Consider the following 25,446-nt stretch of genomic DNA (forward strand, 5'->3'; position numbering starts at 1 on the left):
CACAGACAGTGACCCAAGCCGGGAATCAAACTGAGGTCCTTGGAGCTGTGAAGTAGCAGTGCTAACCACTGTGCTACTGTGCAGAAGGATGGGAATGTCCTACCGGCATGAACATTCTGGCCTAGCTTACTGCAGCTGGTCAGACCACACCTGGGAGAACCCCTTGTGCAGGTTCAGTCTCCATATCTAAGAAAGGATATTCTTGCCATACAGGGAGTGCAGCAAAAGTTCACCAGACTGATTGCTGGATTGCAGAATTGTTGTATGAGAAGAGAATGGTCAGCTGGGCCTATAGAACATAGAACACTACAGCACAAACAGGCCCTTCGGCCCACGAGTTGCGCTGATCACATCAACACCTACAATCCATAGACCTATCTATAACCCCCAATCCCATTAAATCCCATATACTCATCCAGAAGTCTTTTGAAAGATCCCAGCGAGTTCACCTCCACCACCACTGACGGCAGCCAATTCCATTCACTCACCACCCTCTGAGTGAAAAACTTACCCCTAACATCACTTCTGTACTTGCCTCCCCGCACCTTAAATCTGTATCCTCTCGTAGCGACCATTTCAACCTGGGGAAATAGCCTCTGAGAATCCACCCTATCTATTCCTCTCAGCATTTTATAAACTTCTATCAGGTCGCCTCTATATTCACTGAAATGTAGAAGAATGAGAGGATGTCGAATTGAAACAGAAAATTCTGACAAGTTGGACAGATTGGATGCAGGGATGTTGTTTCCCTTGTCTGTGGGTTCTCGAATAAGGGGCCACAGTCTCAGGATACATTCAGGATTGAGATGAGGAAAAATGTCTTCACTCAGTGGGTGGTGAACCTGTGGAATTCTCCAGCACAAAGACTGTGGAGGCCAAATCATTGAATATATTGAGGAATGAAATGGATTTCTAAGCTGGAATTTTATGACCTCGCTCGGGCGAGGCTCATAAAATCCCACCCGAAGCCAATGTTCCGGAATCAGGCAGACGTGCCGGTAATTTTTTTTAAATTCATTCGTGGGATATGGGCATCGCTGGCTGGGCCAGCATTTATTGCCCATCCCTATTTGCCCTTGGAGGACAGTTGAGTGTCAACCACATTGCTGTGGCTCTAAAGTCGCACGCAGGTCAGACCAGGTACAGACGGCAGATTTCTTTCCCTAAAGGACATTAGTTAACCAGACGGGTTTTTAGGATAATCACATCATGGTCATCAGTAACTTCTTAATTCCAGATTTTTTTAGTGAATTTAAATTCCACCATCGACTGTGGTGGCATTTGAACCCCGATCATTAGCTGAGTTTCTGGATTAATAGTGTAACGATAATACCACTAGGCCATCGCCTCCCCATATATGCTAGACTCTGAAGCTGTCAAGGGATACGGGGTGAGCACTGCAGGCTGACATTAAGACAGAGGATCAGCTATGATCATGTTGAATGGTGGGGCAGGCTTGAAGGGCTGAATAGCTTACCCCTGCTTCCTATTTCTCTGTTTCCATGTTCCTAAGTTAGTAACCTCACTAAACATACTCTATTTTGAGAAGTTAGCTAGTTCTTTCTCCAATTTCTCAAATTTTATCAACCTAAGAAAAATGCCCACAAATGATCGCATTTGGCCAGGCATTCCTTCCTGCAAAGTTAGCTTCAATCAGGCACCATATCAAAGCATCTACCAAATTTATGTCAAAGGGAATCGTCACAGTGTCAATATCACATTGAAGTATACACAGAGACAACAAACCAAAGAGTAAAATACACCAATAATCCTTCACTTTGGGCGGCACGGTGGCACAGTGGTTAGTCCTGTGCCTCACCTGGGTTCCATTCCTAGTTTGGGTCACTGTCTTTGTGGAGTTTGCACGTTCTCCCCGTGTCTGCGTGGATTTTCTCCGGTTTCCTCCCACAGTCCAAAAGACGTGCTGGTTAGGTGCATTGACCTGAGCAGACACCGGTGTGTGGTGACTGGGGGAGTTTCACAGTAACTTGATTGGAGTGTTAATGTAAGCCTCACTTGTGACTAATACATAAACTTTAACTTCATACAAATGGCACAGAATGAAATAAATGATCGTGATTAGACAGTGAAATGTCACAAAGAAATTTCCAAAAAAATTACATGAAACGACTTGAAAAGGGCGGGATTTTACAGCCGCGCTCGCCCCAAGACTGGAAAATCCCACCCAAGGTCAATGGACCTTTGCATGGTCCATGTCCCGTGAGGGTGGTGAGCGGGAGGATGGTAAAATTCTACCCTTTGGATCAGGATGAATATTGTTTTTACAGAGCTGGAACGGTTTTTTGACAGTAGTTATAACTTAGTACATTAAAAATCTAGTTACACCTCATTAACAAGACAGACCTTTCACAGGGGTGTTTAATAGTGATACTACAGGGCAAGGAGGGCAAGTTCACATCAGTTGAGGAATTTCTAATTGATTGCAATCTGTGGGAATTCATTAGCATGCCCTGTGGAGATGCACGGCATCATTGGCAGCAGTTTCTGGATTCCAGAAGTTGCTTGCCTGTTAGAGGAGTAATGATGGTGACTGCTGACAGTGTACCAACCAAACCTGGGCCCCAGTTACACTGTCACGATGCTCAGTGATGTGCTGTTGACCATGAAATTTATCAGCAAACAGGGGAGGAATGAAATAGCGTACAACCACTGCGCCTATTTGTCAGTTCCTCTCAGGTAATTTAGCAACTTACTAATGAATACTCTGTTGATACCATTACTGCTGTGCAAAAGGCAGGAGTTTTCCAACCCATTGTTTTAAGTGATGTGTGAGTGCAGAAGATACTAATTTTTAGATGGCTGGTCAAATTCATTCTGCTTTAATAAATCAGATGAGCTACCATCATTGTATAAAAATTTCTGACTGCCTGCAGGCAGTTTGGTAATTTAATCTGGTGTATTTACCGATGTAAAATTCGGCAATTTCTTTACTGTTCCCAAGTGAAATATAGTCCTCGATTTGTCACTATGGTGATCAGTTTTTTTTCATTCAAAGGCACTCAGTCAATCAGGGGGAAAACCTTCTGACTGCGGGTGTTTCGCTAACAGCTCCACTCATGCCCTTGCTACTAGCCCACCTTTTTCTCCCGCTAGCCCATGATCGCCGTTCTGCGACTCTACTTCTTGCTGTCACGTGTGGTGTGGGATCAAGCAATGACTCCAGGTCTCGGGTAGATGTTGCACCAAAAGCAGCCATCACATCCCTGGTGGTTCTGCCATTCCATGGAGCTGCTGGCATCTGATTGGCTGGCAACTGTCAGTAGACAGGATTTTCATTGGTCATTTGTGCTGGGAATGGCCCCCTGCTGTCTAATTCAATGCCTGTGTTTAATATAATGTCCATTCCCTAAAAGAGGAATGGACATTATATTCTGTAACTGGCAGAAGAGACCTCCACCACCTCCACTAGGTACTGCACAACATTTCAGTTCTGATGAAAGTTCAACAAACTGAAATGTTAGCTCTGTTTTTCTCTCTCTGCAGATACTGCTATCGCTTCTGAGTGTTTCCAGAATTTTCTGTTCTGATTTCAAATTTCCGGCATCTGCATCATTTTAGTTTTGTATTTCAGTGACATGGGCTAGATATTGAAATGTCTCATTTTTTTAAATGTAAAGTTATTTTCATCTATCTTGTGAAGAGTTTACCTGATTTGAGAAACTATTCACAGGGATTAGCTGAGCACGCCAGGAGTTTTTTGTAGCACTGTCTGGTCATCTCAAGATTTTAAGCATATTGTATCTCTGCAAAGTGGACCGTGACATTTTAGAATTTTTTTTACGGAATGTGGGTGTCACTAGCTAGGCCAGCATTTATTCCCTATTTCCTCATTGCCCTTGAGAAGGTGAGGTGGTGAATTGCCTTCTTGGAGCACTGCAGTCCCTGAGAACTCCTTCCCTAACACCCATAGTACTGCTAGGAAGGAGTTCCAGGATTTTGACCCTGCGACAGTGGAGGAATGGTGAAATATTTCCAAGTCAGGATAGTTAGCGAGTTGGAAGAGAACCTCCAGGTGATGGCGTTTCCAGGTATCTGCTGCTCCTGTCTTTCGAAATGTGGGTTTGGAAGCTGCTACCTAAGCAGCTTTGGTGAGTTCCTGAAGTGCACCTTGTAGACAGTGCACACTTATGCCACTGTCGATTGGCAGCGGAGGGAGTGAATGTTTATGGATGGGTACGATCAAGCAGGCTGCTTTGTCCTGCATGGTGTCAAGTTTCTTGTGAGTTGTTGGTGATGCACCCATCCAGGCAAGTGGGAAGTATTCCATCACATGCCTGACTTGTGACTTGTAGATGGTGGACAGGCTTTGGGGAGTCATGAGGTGAATTACTCACCACAGGATTCTTCTGACCTGTTCTTGTAGCCACAGTATTTATCTGGTGAGTTCAGTTCAGTTTCTGGTCCACAATAACCCCCAGGATGTTGATCATGCGGGTTTCAGTGATGGTAATGCCATTGAATGTCAAGGGAGATGGTCATCTCCTGGCAGCTGTGTGAAGTGAATGTTACTTGCCATATGTCAGCCTAAACCTGGATGTTGAACTTGTTTAGCTGCATTCGGACATGGACTGCTTTAGTATCCAAGAACTCGGAAATGGTGCTGAACATCCCCACTTCTGATCTTATGATGGAAGGAAGGTCATTGATGAAGATGGTAGTGTCCAGGACACTACGTTGAGGAACTCCTACAGTAATGTCCTGGAACTGAGTCGACTGACCTGCAATCACCACAATTATCTTCGTTTGTGCCAAGTATGACCTTGTCTAACAGAGTCTATAATTATGTAAACAATGGCCATGACGAAGCTTAGTTATCAACAACAAGCTTAGAGGCCTTTTTAACCTGTAAAGCATGGTAACCCTGTATAATTATTGAAAATATCCCATCCATTGTGTAAAAGCTAGACAAGCAACAAAATAAGAAAGATAATATTGCTCTCAAGTTTGATGATATCAGTATTCTTTAATTGTCCCATTGTCCTTTAATGCACTCCAGTCCAATATCTGTCTATGCAAATCATTCTAACCTGTCATTTGATCAATAAATGCGTGCATGGACTTGAGCTGAGTTCACTCCACAACAATTTCAATGCACACAACAAACTCTGCATACAAATGCCTCAGCATGAATTACTAAATTAATGAAAAATCTAAAAGTAGGTGACCTTATAGAATGGACTTCAGGATCTGTCGTTCAATGTGCAAAAAAACTGCCCTACAGCTACAGATCCAAAGTGAATCTTTGAATCACTTTTTTTTCACTAAGTGACCTTTCTTCACCATTAAATCCATCCCTGTTGTTTTCCATGCTAATGTACTACAATAAGACTGTTTCTCCTTGGTGACGGCCATGTGATAGGTATAATCTTCACATATCTCAGTTAAATAACAGCCAAAAGGACAATGAAGCTGCTCTTTTCTCAATATTACTGCTTTGCTGACAATGCACATTATAGAAACCAAGTAAGTGACAATCTTTGAAAGGCTTAGAGAAGGTCAGTTCAGGGGTAACTACTTAAACAGATACTCAAAAGAACAAAGGGTAATTACCTCTACTTCATTTCTTCCAGTTAAAAATAATTGTTGCTCTAATGGTTCAATAAATTATTGCATCGTGTGGTGTGATAATGATTGGGAAGGTCTCAGGTCCTACTCTCAAGCTGTACTAAATTGCCTGATCTCAACTGGTATGGCAACTGGACCCATTACCCATTGGCAATAAAAAGGTATTTAAAAAAAAGCCAGCAGGATTAGTATCTGATGATCCACTAGAAAGTGCTCACGTGTGAATGCCAGGTGAGGGTAGATGCTAAAAGAATGGTTTCTCTTGTGGTGAATAAGATGCAAGATGGTGCTGGAATGTGGCAACTTCTTGAGAACTGTCCCCAGCATACCCTCAAATTCAATCTTTTATTCTCATTCTCTGCTTTTAAAAGTGTATTGTAACTCTTTTAAACTCTCTAAGAGTGTTCATATTCAGCTGATCCTTCTCTTCACCCTATCAGTAACTGCAACAATATATTCTGCATCCTATCCTTTCCTTCTCCCCATTATACTCAATGCATGTTTCATTTTATCTGTAACAGCTTGCAAGAAACAACACTTTTCACTGTATCTCAATACATGTGACAATAATAATTAAATCTAATCTAAGGGGCACATTTTAAAAATAAGGGGTCTCCCATTTAAGACACAGATGAGGAGGAAATTCTCCTCTCAAAGGGTTTTGAACATCTGAATTCTCTTCCCCAGAAAGTATTAGAGGCACTGCCATTGAATGTATTCAAGGCTGAGTTCAATAAATTTTTGATTGACAAGGGGCTCATGGACTTTGGAGACAGGCAGGTTGTGGAGTTAAATCTACATTCAGTCCTCCCATGGTCTTATTGAATGGCTGAGGTGGTTTGATGGGTGCAATGGCCTATTCTTATGATTATATAGATTTGGCATAGTTGAGAACAATATTATGAAGAATGGAAACTGGCATAGACCTGGAGACCTGCAACTTCCTGTGATATTTCATCAGTACCTTCAGCAGAAAAGATCATAGAATCCCTACAGCGCAGAAGCAGTCCACTCGGCCCATTGAGTCTACATCGACTCTCTGACAGAGTATCTTACCCAGGCTCGCCCCACCCTACCCCCAGAATCCCAAGCATTTATCCTTTCTACATCTTGAAACATTAAGCAGCAACTTAGCCTGCCCATTCAACCTAACCTGCATATCTTTGGACCGTGGGAGGAAACCGAAGCACCTGGAGGAAAACTCATGTGCAAACAACTCATCCCATCCTATCTGCATAACCCCACGTATTTAATCCCCCTACATCTTGGAACACTCAGGGCAATTTAACCTGCCCACTCAACCTAACATGCACATCTTTGAACTGTGGGAGGAAACCGGAGCACCCAGAGAAAATCCATGTGCAAACTCCAAACAGACACGCACCCAAGGTCGGATTTGAACCTGGGTCCCTAGTGCTGTGAGGCAGCAGTGCTACATACGATGAATGCGAAGATAGCGGATGTACAGTTTAATATACCCAGCAGGAGTTTCCTCTAGGTATACTGATTGGATGCCATAACTTCTGTAGAAACCTAGATCATACTGCGTACCGAGGATTTATGTCAAAATAATGGCAATCAATTGGGACTAAGTACCCTGATGAAATTCCCAGTGTCTGCTGCCCTTTGTGAATCTTTTGAGGTAACTATTGGCATAATTTAGAGTGTATTTTGGGTATCATATTTGCACACTAAATTATACAAAGATTCTTTAAGTAGACTTTGATTAAACCTCAGTTTCAACTATTATTTCCTTTTAGATAGATAAAGCGTAAAGATGAAATCATAGAAAATAAGATGTCATGCCAGAAAATATTGATAATTGCAAAAGCAAATAGCATTAATCCACAGCAGTCAACATTTGCAGGATTCCCTTGAAGGGAATGTTACCCAAATATGTACAGAATGTGCAAATTGTAGAATTCCACAGAAAAAGCCTTTAATATGAAAATTACTTGTCATCATTTCAAGAAAAACAAAAGGATAAGTAAGGGCCAAATACTTAACATCTACTTAGCTTGGCGTTATTTTTGCTTTACAATGCTACTGTGAAGTGCCTTAAGGCATTTTATTAGGTTGAAGGCACCACGTAAATATTAATTGTTGTTGTCAGCCTCGAGAGTTTTCACCTCTGACATTAGAATATTTTGCTTCCATGGGTGCTACTGAAGAAGTTAGTCATTTTATCTATTTAAAATAAGCTCAGCGTAAGCTGAATCAGATTTACCTTTGAAGATCCAGAAATGCCCCCAGGTTTCTATAGAGGATTGTTCCTATTACGTAAACTGAAGAATCGTCTGGCTCTGCAAATATAAGTACAGATAGATCACTTATGTAGAATTGTTGGAAAGTGTGGCCAAGTTCTCAACAAAGACCTTAAGAAGCACTCATGAAGTGATTAAATACATCCTCCAAAAAAGAATTGAAGGTTTATTGCAATTATGGAAGAATATATTCTCTGGGTGATCTATAAAGCAAATTGCAAAGATATTGCTATAACACCTCTTCTTCATCTTTGACCTTCAACCTGTTACCTAGTTAGAATCCCTTGATTCATCTTGACTTTTCAGTTTTAGTTGATTTAGTAATGTCACGACTAGGCTCACATTAATACTGCAATGAAGCAACTGTGAAAATCCCCTAGTCGCCACACTCTGGTGCCTGTTCGGGTACACTGAGGGAGAATTTAGCATGGCCAATGCATGTAACCAGCACGTCTTTCGGACTGAGGGAGAAAAGTAGAGGAAACCCATAATGACATGGGGAGAATGCGAAGACTCTACACAGACAGTGAACCAAGCCAGGAATCAAATCCAGGTCCCTGGCTCTGTGAAACAGCAGTGCTAATCAGTGTGCTACCCCAATGTTGGAATATTGAATGAAGCTTGGAGACTATTCATTCATTCCATTCCTTTTTTCCCCTCCTCCACCATACCAGCAATCCTTTTGCATTTGTCTATTGATAGATTTGGTATAAGCAAAATGACTTACTATTTGCAAAAGATTTGACTGGAATGAAATGCTTGGATTGGGAGATATGTAACCACTTATGTCTCCTTCCATACTCCAATTTTTCTTCATCACTTCCAGATATCAATTTTATTTGCATTTTTATTCAGAAACATAATAGCCCTCAGTGGATAGCAATAGAATTAAAGATTAACAATTAATTTGTGATTAAAGGTTTTAGCTCACAGATGGTTAGTTGAAGATGTAAATCTTGGCTTATTTCTGAGTGAGCAGATTACAAATTCAAGTCCTGGACTAGAAACTCAAGGACATCGATAGATTGACACTTCAGTGCAATGTTAGGTAAGTGCTGCACTGTCAGAGATGCTATCTTTTGGATAAGGTATTAAAACGAGTCTTAGATGCTCTTCAAGTATTAGATCCTATGAACTGATTTAAAAAAAAATCAGGTGAGTCCTCTTGGTCTCCTGGCCAATATGTATCCCATTTCCAACCAAAATAAAACAGATTATCTGGCCATGATCACCTCGCTGTTCATGAGAATTTGCTCTGCATAACTTGGCTGCTATGTTTCCTATCTGAAGCTTCAAAAATATTTCATTAGCAATAAAACAATCTTGATGTGAAAGTCACAGCATAAATGCAGTTTATTCCTTTAATTTTAGACCCAATGTTGTAGGGAATGTGAATATCCCTCAGAGTTCTTGAATCACATCAGAGGTGGGTTTTGAGTCTGGTAGGTTGGAAAATTGGCAATAGAGAGTGGTGTGGCAGTTTTGCTGAAACGCTGTCATTTCGAGATTGTTTTGGCAGAGGTGGATTCAGGCTGTGACAGCTCCAGCCTATGTTTGGCAGTTAGTTGATTAAGTTATTAACAAAAAAAAATTAAGGAAAATTCCCTGAGGCTGCGTGGAATGCATAGAGATGGCCACATCACAGCAGACAGTATTCCAGCATCATATTAAACCACCACCTCTGCAACCCACATACTAAGGTGAGCACAGGCCGCTCTATGGAGGGTTCCCCCTTCAAAATGATGGTCACATGACAGTGGACATTCTGTGCTTTTACTACTCTGAAAAATTCATCAGAGGGCTCATCCATCTCAAGGCACCCTGCCTTTCACCAACTTACTTTGGCAGCTCCCAGCTCGGATGTTGGGGCTGTTGATGGGTGAGTGTTGGAGGGCTTCCTATTGGCTCTCTAGCCTCAGGAGACCATCATTCTTCCTTTATTAGAAGGGGCTTCCAGAGTCAGCCACTAAAAATTGCTCTCTGGTCTTGATGCCAGCATGTTGGGTGCCAGCCTGTATTTCCTCTCAATAGCAGGATCATAGCCTGGTAAGAAGTCTCACAACACCAGGTTAAAGTCCAGCCAGTTTATTTGATAGTAAGCCCACAAGCTTTTGGGGTTTGCCCCTTGGTCAGGTGAGTGACCTGACGAAGGAACAGCGTGTTCCAAAAGCTTGGGGTGTTTACTACCAAATAAACCTGTTGGACTTTAACTTGGTGTTGTGAGACTTATTACTGTGTTTACCCCAGTCCAACGTCGGCATCTCCACATCATGTCCTTCATACCCTGAACATCACTTAAGGTGCTGTGTGATTATAACACTTCTCAGTGTTTGCATATCATCCTGTGACATGTTCTATTACTTATATTCTATTGCTTTATTAATTGCTCCTCTGCGGTGTTTACAGTCAATAACTTAAATTATTAGGACAAGGGAAATTAGTGCATGGTGGCAGAGTGGTTAGCACTGCTGCCTCACAGTGCTAGGGACCCAGATTTGATTCCCAGCTTGGGTTACTGTGTGTGTGGAGTCTGCCCATTCTCCCCGTGTCTGCGTGGGTTTCCTCCAGGTGCTCCGGCTTCCTCCTTCGGTCTGAAAGACATGTTGGTTAGGTGCACTGGCCACGCTAAATTCTCCCTCAGTGTACCCAAACAGGCGCCAGAGTGTGGCGACTAGAGGATTTTCACAGTACCTTCATTGCAGTGTTAATGTAAGCCTACTTGTGAATAATAAATAAACTTTAAAATTTTAAACTTTTCAGATCTAACCTAGACTGATGGAATGAAAGTATATTCACTCTAATGGCTGTAAGGAGTCAATAATACATGTATTTTGGTTTCCATATAATATCTGCGGAAATACTTTGGCATAATTTGGCCTTAATACCGACAATCCCACAAAAATGGACATTTTGATGCAGGGAAGACCACTTCGTAGGATAAGGAGAGGTAGATTTGCATTCTAGACGGTCAGACCATGGTGCCATTCCAGCATAACCCATTATGTGGAAAAGTCATAGAGTCATAGAGATTTACAGCACAGAAGGTGGCCCTTCAGCCCATAGAGCCTGCACTGGCCATCAAGCTCTATCTTTTCTAATCCCATTTTCCAGCCTTGGAATGGAATGGCTTCTGGCCAGGTGCCTGCTTTAACAGCCCGCCGAAATTTACATTGGATTCACTTCAATGGAGAGGTGGGTGCAAAAAATAAGTGTCTGGCCTAATTCTCTCTTCTTCCCACCTGGTGGTTTTGTTTAAAATCATTGTGGGGCATCTGAATTTGCATTCCCTTGCTCTGACTTCCCTCAACTGTAAGCACAAAAAGAATCAAGCTCCCTCAACAAGTAATTTAAATAAAAAATGACAAAAGAAACGCAATTTGTCATTGCAAAGGGACCTGGACAGAAACTAAATGATTGAAGTTCACGGTCGATGTGTAGATTTTAAATGTCATTTCACAGAAGGACCATGTTGGCTGTCATTGGAAAATATTTGACATATCTCTCCAATTTCGGCTTCAGGAACATTCCATTCAGGACAGTATCAGACAAAGAGTCTTCAAAGTCAATTTGATAAAAGAAACCAATACATCTGCGGAAAGCCTTTGTCCCCAGATCTCAAGTTGTGAAAGGCAGCCTGAACTCTATAGCAAGAAATTTGATAAGCCTGTATGTCACTGCACAGGATCCCTTTACTGTAGGTAATGGGGTTAAAAGAAGCAAGAAGATTTTACTAAAAGATGGCAGCTTCAAATCATAGCTTTTGACAAACCGAATTTAACAATACATGACCAACAAAAGAAATGCTGGAAGACATGGCATTTTTTTTCTCTGGCGTTTCTATGCATTTTAATTAAAATCTAGCACAAAAATTCTCTCCCTGTGCACAGAATGCTTCTGCAGTGGACAGTTTCATGTGAATAATCAGAGATTTTTTCCCAGGGTAGTAGGCTCGACTGCAAGAAAGAACAGGTTTAAGGTGAGATGGGATAAGTTTAGAGGAAAAATACGGGCAATGTTTTTCACACAGAGAGTGTTGGATTCCTGGAATGCTCTGCCAGCAGAGGTGTTGGAAGCAGGCATATTAGTAACATTCAAGGTGGATTTTGATAAGACACATGACTGGGAGACAAACAGAGGGATAGAAGCTGCATATCGACACAGGCTTGGTGGGCTGAATGACCTGTTCTTGTGCTGTATTGTTCTTTCTTCTCCTTGTTCTACTAAGTTGCTGTATCATAAGATTTTTGGAAGTATGCGGATTAACGTTTCAGTATTCCTGCTTGCTTCAGCGAGTTAAAATACAGAAATATACTGCTGTTCCTTTACTGTCACTTGGTCAAAATCCAACGACACTTGCCGTGACACTAAAGTGTACCTACACCACAAAGACAATAGTGGTTCAAGAGGACAGCTCAACAACAGCTCCTCAATCAAAATGAGGGGTGGGCAATAAATGCTGGTGACTCCCGCATCCCACGAACAAAGGAACAAAAAAAGGTCAACTTTTACACAATCGTCAGACCAAAACTTGCCTAAACCGGTTGTTGTTTTTTTCCCAGATGCAGCTATTGTCAATATGCTGTGTGAGTAAAGAGTTAGGCTTCTTTCTAGTGTACTTCCTAAGAGGAGGCCAGGGACTTGTATGTTGCTCACGCCTAGCAGAGTACACTTGGGGTGAAATTAAGCACTGTCGGCCACAAAAGGTGTGCTTATGACGTGTCTTTTGTGAAAAAAAAATCAGGAAATTCATCCCATCCGAACCATGAATCTTAATTGAAAAGTTCCAGCTAGTCCATCCCGTCTTTATATTCTACTGAGCAATCCATGCCATTGGGAAACACCAGTGACTGATCAATACATTACATGGAGAAGCACTATGAAATTGTATTACACTGTTGGCAGTAATGTTCCTTTTGGGATAGTATTTGTATTCATCCGTTGTTTTCTGTCACTCAGTAGTGTCAACCTGTGTCCTATAGAAGGTTGCAAGTTCAATACAGGGGATCCACAAGGGACAAATCATATCAACATTAAAGGTCTTAAAAAGCAGAACTGTATTTTGTGACAGGCCTATTTACTGCCAGGGCGTGTGCGCAGAGACTTCAGCTGAGGGAATCTCAGCAGTGTACACAGAAATCTTTGTGTTGAAGTGGCTGACCTTGTCGATGGAGGGCAACAGGGCCAGCTTAAATTGTCCATGTATGGGAACAGCTGAGTGTTTTGGAGTGTCCCCTTGATCAGGTCCAGAAATGAAGGAGTAAATAAGCTATTGATCAAATTATTGGAGTAGAATCCATAATATAGTAGATTGACAATAGTCTGTGGAAAGAGCTGATTTGCAGAGCCAAAGGATTTACTTGATGCTAATTTTGTTTCCAAACATGTTGAAGAAGTTGAGTTGGTATGGAAGTGCACAGCCCACTTAACTGGTTCCTTCCATGTTTGTATATATTGCACTGCATAATAATAAGGCGTGGACTGGAAGGGCCTGTGCCTTTCCTGTCTTGTCAGTTTTCATTCATTGATAGGAAGAATCAACCACGATGGGCGACATTCAAATGTTTCATCTCCTGAGTTTTTTTGGTGTTTTTTTGCCATATATTTCCAATTACTCCAGGATATCATATTTATATTAATACCAAAATTCATCATTGGCTTTAATTATCATGAGTGGAGACCAAAAATTGGTACAGGGATTGTGATGATTGCTTCTTGACTTGGATGGGGGAAGTGAGTGCACTGTTGCCAAGTTTGCCAATGACACAAAGATGGGTGGGAAAGCAAGTGGTGAACATGACACAAACGGCGGGATTTTTTGACCACACTTGTCCCAAGACCAGAATGTTCCGCCCAACATCGATGGACCTTTGCATGGTCCTGTCCCGCCGGCTACGATTCCCGTGGTGGGCAGGATGGTAAAGTTCCACCCAAAGAGTGTACAGAGGGATATAGACAGGTTAAGTGAGTGGGGAATAATGATGGAATATAATGTAGAAAAATGTGAAGTTATGCACTTTGGTAGGAAGAATAAGTAACTGAATATTCTTTAAATGGAGAAAGGCTGCAGAAAGTTGCAGCAAAGAGGGATTTGGGATTCATCGTGCATTAGTCACAAAAAGCTAACATGCAAGTTCAGCAGATAATTGGGAAGATATATGAAATACTTAAAAGGGAATGGAGCATAAGATAGGGAAGTCCTGCTAAAACTATACAAGACATTAGTTAGACCACACCTGGAATACTGTGAACAGTTTTGGCCCCTTATCTAAGGAAATATATATTTCCTCAGAGAAGGTTCACCCAGTACTCCTGGGAATAGAGGGATTTTCTTTTGAGGAAAGGTAGAGTAGGTTGAACCTGTATTCATCGGAGTTTAGAAGACTGATAGGATAGGGCATTGGTGAGGCCGCAGCTGGAGTACTGTGTGCAGTTTTGGGCGCCGTACTTACGCAAAGATATTTTGGCCTTGGAGGGAGTACAGAGGAGGTTTACTAGGCTGATGCCAGAGTTGAGGGGGTTGAGCTATGAGGAGAGGCTGAATAAATTAGGCTTGTACTCGTTAGAGTTTCGAAGAATGAGGGGAGATCTCATTGAGACGTATAAGATGATGAATGGGATGGATAGGGTAGAGGTGGAGAGACTCTTCCCGCTCAGAAAGGATAGTAGGACTAGGGGGCACAGCCTCAAGATAAAGGGGGGGCGGTTTAGAACGGAGTTGAGGAGGAACTTCTTCACTCGAAGGGTGGTGAATCTCTGGAATTCTCTGCCCGTTGAAGTGGTGGAGGCTGCCTCGCTAAATATTTTTAAGACGCGGGTTGATGGGTTTTTGATAAGAGAGGGGATTAAGGGTTATGGGGAGAGGCGGGAATGTGGAACTGAGCCACAACAGATCAGCCATGATCTTATTGAATGGCAGGGCAGGCTCGAAGGGCTAGATGGCCTACTCCTGCTCCTATTTCTTATGTTCTTAGACCTGATTGAGATTTACAAGCCTCGTCTGCCTGGGGCCAACAGAGAATGCTATTCTGTGAGCCTTGCCTGATTCTGGGCCGGGCCAGACCGTAACATACCAGCAGTAGGATTCTTAGGGGTCTTGACGGGGTAGATGTAAGAGGTTGTTTCCCTTTGTGGGAGAGTCTAGCACCAGTGGGCATAATCTCAGAGTTGAGATGCTGGCATTGGACTGGGGTAAACACAATAAGAAGTCTCACAACACCAGGTTAAAGTCCAACAGGTCTATTTGGTAGCAAACACCGTTTGGAATGCTGCTCCTTCATCAGGTATTACCCGACAAAGGAGCAGCGAGCGCTCCAAAAGCTCATGGTGTTTGCTACCAATTAAACCTGTTGGACTTTAACCTGGTGTTGTGAGACTTCTTATGGTGTTTGCCCATTTAAAACAGAAATGAGGAGGAATTTCTTCTCTTAGAGGGCACTGAGTCCAATGGAATTCTTTACCATAGAGGGCTGTAGAAGCTGGGTTGTTAAGTATATTCAAGCTTGCGATAGACAGATTTTTAATCAGTTAACAAATAAAGGATTATGGGGATAAGGCAGGAAAGTGAATTTGAGGATTCTTACATCAAGTCTGACATGGTCTCATTGAATAATGGAGCAGATTCGATGGGACAAAGTGGCCGACTTTTGCTTCTACATCTTAGGATCTTATGGTTTTAAGGAGCTCAGTGGCCTCATACGAATGACCAATATCAGTGAATGCATGTTCGAATACCATATCCTAACAGCTGCACCACTAGCTTTAAGCACAGCACTCAATGTTACACAACCCAATTCATTTGTGTACAATCTCCATCGATCATAGCTAAAATTTGTAGTTTCAATTCTCCTCACACATTTAGCTGTTGCATATCTCATACTCACATTTCACACATTTCACGGCCAGGGAGCCATGACACCCACATCATCCAAGCACCTAACTCATTGGCAGACTGCTCTCTTGTGCAGAACAAGTTAGCGTACAACCAGAGGCAACAACTAGCGTACAACTAAGTACCACTGCATGCCTTTATCCCAATCATAAAGTCACACAGTGCAGAATAGGCCCTTCAGCTCATCGAGTCTGAACTGACACATTAGGAACACCTCAACCCCCATCTAATCCCATCTCCCAGCACTTGGTCCATAGCTCTGAATGTTATGACATGCTGAGTGTTTATCCAGGTACTTTTTAAAGAATATGAGACAACCTGCCTCTACCACCCTCCCAGGCAGTGCCATCGCCACCTGAGAAAAATGTTCCCCCTCACATCCCCCCTAAACCTCCTATTCCCCACCTTGAAACTACAGGGGAACAGCTGCTCCCTATCCACTCTGTCCATGTCCCTCATTATCTTGTACACCTCAGACAGGTTGCTCCTCAGTCTTCTCTGCTCCAACGGAAACAACCCAACACCACATTTCACCATCAGCTCAACTATCAATGATGGGATCCTCAAACCTAATCCTCTTTCTTAGCTTTCTCTTTGCCTGAGAGTCTTTTCTGATTTACAATCTGCAGATGATGTAAGCGTGCACCACTTGATTTTTGCACCTAATCTCGAAACAACTCTACCCATCTGATGAAGATTTAGAGATGTGAAGTGGATTAAATGATTCCTCAGTGGGTCTTTCACTTCTCACCAACATTAAGGGCATTTAAATGGTCACTGGATAAACATATGGGTGATATTGGAATAGTGTAGGTTAGATGGGCTTTAGATTGGTTTCACAGGTCAGCACAACATTAAGAGCCGAAGGGCGTGTACTGCACTGTAATGTTCTATGTTCTATATGTTCTATGTGTTTGATAGATAGCTTTTCGAGAAGGTAAAAGGGGCATTGATTTCCGAATAAAATGTTGATTGGTTGTTTTTTTTCTACTCATGATCATTTCAAAGACTTGTCTGTGCTTTACTATGGCTCATTTGTTTGAATCTAGTGTGTGCACACTGGATGGGTGTGCATAGAGGGCGCATGCTGAGCACTGAGCAGACGTGGAGGGGATATATGGAATATAAGCGGACATGGAGGGAGCAGGGGGCAAGGAACAGGGAACAAGGGGAGCGGATGGCAGTGTGGATATGATTTTGGCTGAGGGCTAGAGAATCTAACAGGCACGAATACAACTGGCCTGATACCCCAGTAAACGGAGGTGGACCTTCTAAGCTGCTAACCTCATCATTTGCCCTCCTTCCATTGCCATCTCAGGCCTGCCTTCAGCAGCACAGTGGCACAGTGGTTAGCACTGCTGGTGCACAGCTCCAGAGATGTGGGTTTGATTCCCAGCTTAGGTCACTGTGTAAAGTTTGCACATTCTCTCCGTATCTGTGTGGGTTTCTTCTGGGTGCTCCAGTTTCCTCCCACAGTCTAAAGGTGCACTGGCCATGCTAAATTGCCCCTTAGTATCCTGGGATATGTAGGTTAGAAAGATTTGTGGGGTAAATATGTGAGGTTACGGGGATACGGCCTAAGTAGAATTGCTGTTGGTACAGAGTCAATGGGCTGAATGGCCTTCTTCTGCACTATAGTGATTCTATTCCATGTGTGTCCAGTCCATTCCCATCTCCTGCACCCAATAGGGCTACTCCCAAATGGAAGAGGCTAATGGCATTGGAGAAATTCCCAACTACCTGATTCCTTGACAAAATTCTAACCCACAGAATACAAAAGCAAGGAAATTATAAAGAACATTTCTAACATATAGGTAAACCTCAACTGGAGTATTGTGTCCAAGTCTGAGCAACACACTTTCAGAAGGCATTAGAGAGAGTATAAAAAAGTTTGATTTGAATGGTTGCAGGGGTGAAAGACTTCAGATACTCAATTATACTGGAGAAGTTGAAGCTGTTCCCCTTAGAGAAAGTTGTGAGATGTTGAAACTAATGAACAATTCGGACAGAAAAGGTAGTGGGAAATAGCTCCAAGAAGCAGGTTGGTCAAGATACAGTGAACACCACTTTAGGCTGAATGACAACAGAACCAACGATGACATGAGAAAAAACTATTTTGTTCACGCAACGAATGATTAGGATCTGGAATGCACTACCTGAAAGTATGAAGGGAAGTGATTCAATCATAGCTTTCTAAAGGGAATTGGATAGCAGGGGTCCTATTTATATCGTTGGACCTTAATTTCCATTTTAAAAGGGTTTATTTACTCTACTTTAGAGAGTGGAGGTTAGAAAGCCAGCAATAAGCCCCTTTCAAAAGAAAGCCTGATGCATCGCCAATAGTAATGAGGTTGAAAGGCTAATCAGGCCACCTCAAGGATATATCACCCCCACGGACTCCATGAGAAAGCAATGTGGCCAACACCGTGGCAGATTTATGAAATTTGAAGTAACTGCCTTTCAATAATAATCCAATTAGTCCAAGACATTATCAATGTATTTGCTGACTGGCTGAAGCTCTAATAATAAAACGCAATGTTGTCAATGCTATCTTACCTGTCGATCCAGTTGAAAAGATGCTTTTGGAAACAGTAACTTTATCTTCAGAATTCCTTGCCCAGCCAACCATTCCTCTCCATCCTTTCATTGGGAAGTTGATGTCAGTGGCTCCATTGGCTGGTCGTTTATAAATACATATCACTGAAAAAGAAGCAAATATCAAGATTTTCATGAGATTGAACCATGGTGGAATGCGGGTATAGCACGACAAGTACATTGTCAGGGGTACTGTTAAATTCTGACCATTCACTATCAGACTGGTAAACTGAGCAGGACCAAGATCACACTCTTCCACAGAACACAATCTTGGCCCTGTCTCTCTGAATTAATAATATAATTCTTCCCCACTCCACTCTGAATTTTCACTGTCTTGAAATTGTGGGCTAAATTTTACCAAAAGGACTGAAAATCAGTTGCAAGTCCAAATGATTTGATGTGATTTATTATTGTCACATGCATTAGTAAACAGTGAAAAGTATTGTTTTCTGCATGCAATACAGACAAAGCATACTGTACATAGGGAAGGAAAGGACAGAGTGGGGAAGGTAGCGTTACAGTCATAGAGAAAGATCAACTTGGTGCAAGGTAGGTCCATTCAAAAGTCTGATGGCAGCAGGGAAGAAGCTGTTCTTCAGTCGGTTGACACGTGACCTCAGACTTCTGTATCTTTTTCCCAATGGAAAAAAGTGGAAGAGAGAATGTCTGGGATACTTGGGGTCCTTAATTATGCTGGCTGCTTTTCTGAGACAGTGGGAAATGTAGACAGAGTTAATGGATGGGATCAGTGTCAAATGGGATCAGTGTCAAATGATGGCCCATTATCCAAAACCTCTTTCCATCAAGGATGCTGGCCCATGTCTCAGAGTGCCAGCTGTGTGGCTGCAACAGAACCAACAGAAGTAGCTGCTGCTCAGGGTGCTGGGAGAATGACCCATGTTGAAGCATCCTCATAGATCCAGTTATAAATATTATCAATGTGCCAGGACCAGGCAGGCAGGCAGGCCTCAATGATTGTTTGATTTGATATGTTTATTGTCACATGTATTTTAGTACACAGTGAAAATTGTTTCTTGCACACTATTCAAAGCATACTCCACATAGAGAAGGAAAGGAGAGCGTGCAGACTGTAGTGTTACAGTCATAGTTAGGGCGTAGAGAACTTAATGCGAGGTTGGTCCATTAGTATTGTAGGGGTGAAGCCTGTGGCAAAGGCATCAGAGTTGTGAGGGTGGATATTGTCTCTGGGATGGGATAAGGTGGTGGTGGATGTGGCAGGGGGGAGGGGGTGGTGTAGGGATGATGGTGGCAGAGGGTGAACACCCCCACTCCTGAAATTATGACGGAGGGAAGATCATTGATGAAGGTCCACCATTGATGAAGCAACTGAACATGGTTGAGCCTCAGACACTAATTTAAGGAACATCTGCAGTAGTGTCCTGGGACTGAAATAATTGGAGCAATCATAAGCACCTTCTTTTATGGTAGGTATCTTTTCAAGCAGTGGAGAGCTTGCTGCCTGATTCTCATTGGCAACTTCTGCTAGAATTAATTGATAGCATACACAGTCGAATGCTGCCTTGATGTCAAGGGCAGTCACTTGGGGGTTCTCTGATGAGGTGGGACAATTGACTGGGTTGGATTTGTCCTGCTTATTCTGGATAGCACATATCTGGGCAAATTTGCACATTACCATTTGGATACCAGTGTTGCAGCTGCACTGGAACAGCTTGGCTAAGGAGCACAGATCTTCAATCTTATTGCTGGAACATTGTCAGGAACCATTGCCTTTGCAATATTTAGTACCTTCAGCTGTTCCTTGACATTATGTGAAATGAATTGAATTGGCTGAAGACTGGCATTTATAAGATGGCTCATTCACTTGACACACCTGGCTGGGAATGGTAACAAATGCTTCAGCTTTATCTTTTGCACTGATATGTTGAGCTTCCCCATCATTGAGGATGGGGAGATTTTTGGGAGCCTCCTCCTCCTGTTAGCTGAATAATTTTTCACCATTATTCATTACTGGATGTAGCAGGTTTGCAGATCTTGGATCTGACCCTTTGGATGGGGGTTCACTTAGTTTTGTTTATTGCGTGCTACTCCTGCTGCTTGACATGCAAGTAGTCCTGTGCATGTCATCTGGTTGACACTCATTTTTAGGTATGCCTGGTGTTGTTCCTGGCATGCTCTCTTGCACTCTTCATTTGGCCAGAGTTGGTCTCCCTGCTTGATGGTCACAATAGAGTGGAGGAAATGCTGGGCCATGAGATTACAGGTTGTGGTTGAATATAATCTCTGTGCTGCTGATGGTCAACAGCACCTCATAGATGCCCATTTTTGAGTTGCTAGCTCTGTTTGAAATCTATTGCACTTAGCTCAGTGATAGTGCTACAGGACAAGATGGAGGATATCCTCAATATGAAGGTGGACTTTGTTTCCACAAGGCCTGTCAGTGGTTACTCCTACTGATACTATCTTGGGCCGATGCATCCATGATTGGTAAATTGGTTGGGATGAGATCAGCTAGATATTTTTTCTCGTTGGTTTCCTCACTGTCTGCCACAGACCCAGTTTAGCACCTATTGTCCTTTAGGACTCAGCCAGCTTGTGGTATTACTGAGCCATTTAGGTGATGGACATTGAAGTCTTCCCCACAAAGTATATTCCATACTCTTGTCAGACTTAATTCTTCTTTTAGTTGATGTTCAACATGGAGGAGTATTGATTCATCCAAGGAGATAATGGATGAAATGAACAGATGTTTTATATCTTTGTAGAGCACACTAATAACATCCCAGAAATAAGTGTGAATCAAGAGTTTGAAGTAACTCCTCATAGGCTGGTGTCCCTTTGATAGATTCTCTTTACTTACAAACTCAACTTCTAAGAGTGCAACTTAGGAGTTACAACTCCTAAGAGTGCTTCAAGTACAAAGTCAGAATCTAGAGTGTCAATAGCCCTGACACTCCTCAGTATACATACAGGTAAGATTCCCTGGTTGAACAAGCAATCAGGGAGCTCATACCCCAGGGGCCAACCTCATGGGCCCCACTGAGGTCATTACAGAGGTGAAAGGGAGAAACAGAAGCCAATTTCAGTCACCAAACTCCAGAAATACATGCCCAGTTTACTGATCATGAATTTAGTTATCATCTCATTCAAGCCTAGTGAACCTTAAATGCAAGTATATCCTTTCTTAAATATGGAGAGCAACATTTCACACAATATTCAAGGTTTACTCTCACCAAAGCCCAGTACAAATGTAGCAAGACTTCCTTATTCTTATACTTCAATCTACTTGTAACTAAGGGCAACATGCCAATTGCTTTCCTGATTGCACGTTGCATCTGCATTCTTTCTTGTACAAGTATATCCAACTCCCTTTGAACATCAAAATTTAAAGGTTTCATGCCTTTTAAAATATATTTTGATTTTCTAGCTCGACCGTCAAAGTGAATGGCCTCACACTTCCCCATATTATACTCCATCTGCCACCTTATTGCCCACTCGCCTATATTTCTTTGTCGCCTTTTGTGTCCTCCTCACAGCCTACATTCCCAACTAGCATGGTGTCATCAGCACAATTAGATATAATACTCTCTGACTCTTTGTCTAAGTCAGCGTCTCCAAACTCCAATCCGGATGCGGTCCGCTTTGGGCCGGATGTGGCGTGTGAGCCGTAGTTTGAAAACCCCTGGTCTAAGTCATTAGTATAGATTGTAAATAACTGAGGCCCCTGTACTGATCCTTGCAGCGCTCCCATAGTCACAGCCTGCCAATGTCAACTCCCTTACCCTTTCCTGGCTGTCTTTACACTGTGGAGATGGCTACACAATTTGTGCAATTAAGGCTCCATTTTGAGCCCATTTTGTGCCAACGTTGATATTTTATCATTATGCAGAAATACAGGCCCTAAATAACAGTACCCTGCTGAATGCAAATCATTTAGTAACCCAGGTTACCTGCCTGCGCAAGACTACTACTTGTTATATAACAGTGAGAAATTTCACTGTGAACCAGTTCTCTAATTTTCAAATTTCATTCAATTAACATTCAACTCTGTTTCACATGCTTTTAATTAAGAAATCACTTTGCTGAATGTATCTTCATTGCAATAATTCTGTTTATTATCGAGTTGGTGTGTTGCAAGTGGATGCGTGAGTGCAGCGGCTGAGGAAAGGACTGGATCGTTGGTCCCATGGTCAAATAAGTTAGCATCCTCGGCATAGAGTTGACAGAATCAAGGGGTGGTCTGATTGAAGCGTTTTCAACGTTGAAAGGATTTGATATGGTAGATACAAAAAAAAAAGTTAAAATAGTGAACAGATCAAGAATAAGGCACAATCTTCAAATTAGAGCGATGAGACTAGAACAGAAATCCGGGAACACTTCTTCACACAATGGAGGGTAGACATTTGGAATCCCCTCCCACAAAAGGCTGTGGATGTTGCAGCAATTGGAGTTCTCAAGACTGAGATTGAGAGGTTCTGATTCAGTCAAGGTATAATGGCAAATTTCTTCTTTAATTCATTCACAAGGACATGGGCGTTGCTGGCTGGCCAGCATTTATTGCCCAACCCTAGCTGCCTCAGGTTAGCTGAGAGTAAACCACATTGTTGTGACTCTGGAGTCACACGTAGGCTAGACTAGGTAAGTATGACAGGTTTCCTTCCCTAAAGGACATTAGTGAACCTGATGGATTTTTCCAACAATCATTTCATGGTCTTCAGTAGATTCTTAATTCCAGATTTTTTTATCGAATTCAGGTTCAACCATCTGCTATGCACAATTTGAACCAGGGTCCCCAGAACGTCAGCTGAGTTTCTGGATTATTAGTCTTGCGATAATACCACTTGGCCATTCCTCACTATGAGCAAAGACAGGTAGATGGACCAGAAGTACAGATGAGCAATGAATGACTTGAAAGGCAGTGCAGGATTGAGAGGCTGAATGGCCTATTCCTGTTCCTATGAACTCTATATTGAGATAGAAGAGAGAACTCAGCAATAATTGGACCATGTCCCATCATCTTCAGGGTCGTGGAGAACAAGATTTCTGTGAAAAATGATGCACTTAGACTTTGATACAAGATACTGGACTAGGATGAGTGTACAATGCATTTTGCATCATCCTGACTCCCCACACACTGAATAGCACTTGTTCTATATGACATTCCTTTCAGGATCAATGATATTTCTGAAGGAGACATCACAAATGTGTCAGGCTGCAATGGCAGACGCAAGTATTCTGTTTCAGAAAACAAGGTTCTTTTATGGCCTAGCAGGTCTGATTTTCTGAAGTAATTCAAAGAGGCAAAGTAACTGTACACTGGGGTGAGGGATTTCCCACTCTTGAAAGTTATTATGTTTTACATTAACAAAGAGAGACAGAAATCAATAAAAAATAATCCCCTCGAGCAAAAATGCTTTTCAGAGCTCAATTATAGAAAGTGTATATTTTGAGCACATTCTTACGGAAGCATTGCTAGGAAATATGGCCTTTTTGCCTGGGTTGTATTCCCCAGATAGCCTCAATTTGTTGTGGTGAATTTAAAATTACAGTAATTTTGAATACTTCATTTTCATAACTGAAGCCATCTGATGCAAACACATTGAATTATTCAACACAATCTATCTACAGGTAATGAGCATTGCATTACTGAATTAAAAATACAGTAAAAAGCATGAATCTCCATAAATAATTATACAATTATAAAGCAGCTAAGCATGGAAATGCTTGAACTGCAAGTACGGTGAAAGTTTCCCATTAAGGCTTTACTGACCCTATATTCTCTATGTAATGTACCTATTGTATTTCTCAATTAAATTATTTGAATCTGATTTGACTCATAGCTTCAGCAAATTATGCAAAACGTGCAGCAATAAACAAAGGAATGGAAGGTAGGAAGGAACTCAAGAAAAAGACAGTCACTCCTGCCCAGGGCAGGACTTACTTACTTAATCAATGGTAGGGTACTGGGGAGAGGTACAGAACAAAGAGAGCTAGGTCTACAGGTTGATAGCTCCTTGAAAGTGGAGTCACAGGTGGACAGAGTGATGAAGAAGGAATTCAGCATTCTTGGTTTCATTAGTCAGAACATTAAATGCAGGAGTTGGGACATCTTATTGAAGTAAAGCCACACTTGGACTACTGTATACAGTTCTGGTCACTCTATTATAGAAAGGATATTATTAAACTAGGAAGATTACAGGAGAGATTTTCTAGGATGCTACCTGATCTTGATAGTTTGAATTATAAGGAGAGGCTGGATAGACTGAGACTTTTTTTCTTTGGGAGCCAAGGAGCAGAACGTGGAATCGTTGTGGGTGGAGATTAGGAACAGCAAAGGGAGGAAGACGCTGGTGGGTGTCGTCTATAGGCCCCCGAATAATGATCTGGAGGTGGGGCGGGCTGTTAACGCGCAAATAAGTGCGGCGTGCAGGAATGGGACGGCCGTAGTTATGGGGGATTTCAATCTGCGTACTGATTGGTCGACCCATGTTGGACGAGGTGGGCTCGAGGAAGAGTTCTTGGAATGCTGCCGGGATAATTTCCTTGAACAGTGTGTGTTGGAGCCGACGAGGGAGCGAGCTATCTTGGATCTGGTGCTATGTAATGAGGCGGGTAGAATTAGGGACCTTGCGGTGAAGGATCCTCTTGGAGAGAGTGATCATTGTATGGTGGAGTTTCTGGTGCAGATGGAGGAGGAGAAAGTGGGTTCCCGGACACGCGTCCTTTGTTTGAATAGAGGGGAGTACGGTAGGATGAGAGAAGAATTGGCGAATGTGGACTGGGGGAGTGCATTGGAGGGAGGGTCTGCTGAGGAGCAGTGGAGGATCTTTAAGGAGATCTTTCTTGGTGCTCAGCAGAAATTTATTCCGATGGTCAAAAAGGACTGTAGGAGGAGAGGTAATAAGCCGTGGATAACGAAGGAGGTGAAGGAAAGTGTTAAATTAAAAGCGGAGGAATTTAGAGTAGCTAAGAGTAGTGGGCGAGAAGAGGATTGGGAGAGGTTTAAATGTCAACAAAGATTGACAAAGAAGTTGATAAAGGAGGGTAGGAGAAACTATGAAGCTGGGCTAGCACTTAATATAAAAAAGGATAGCAAGAGTTTTTATAAATATATAAAAAGGAAGAGGCTGGCTA

General features: G+C 42.3%; 1 protein-coding gene across 7 annotated transcripts in view; it reads right to left on the reverse strand.

Moving 5' to 3' along the window:
- adgrb1a (adhesion G protein-coupled receptor B1a) overlaps positions 1-25,446 on the reverse strand; it is a 299,558-nt gene that overhangs the window by 271,280 nt on the left and 2,832 nt on the right. For all 7 annotated transcript variants that reach the window (XM_080194597.1, XM_080194594.1, XM_080194593.1 and 4 more), the window contains exons 2-3: positions 18,295-18,438; positions 7,814-7,889 (exon numbers count right to left, since the gene is read on the reverse strand). In XM_080194597.1, coding sequence (XP_080050723.1) covers positions 7,814-7,889; positions 18,295-18,385 — 167 coding nt within the window. In that variant the 5' untranslated portion in view covers positions 18,386-18,438. The remainder of the gene's footprint in view (positions 1-7,813; positions 7,890-18,294; positions 18,439-25,446) is intronic.

The sequence above is a fragment of the Carcharhinus amblyrhynchos genome, chromosome 8 (assembly GCF_965287045.1).
Source record: "Carcharhinus amblyrhynchos chromosome 8, sCarAmb.v2.hapA, whole genome shotgun sequence".
Classification (NCBI taxonomy): Eukaryota; Metazoa; Chordata; class Chondrichthyes; order Carcharhiniformes; family Carcharhinidae; genus Carcharhinus; species Carcharhinus amblyrhynchos.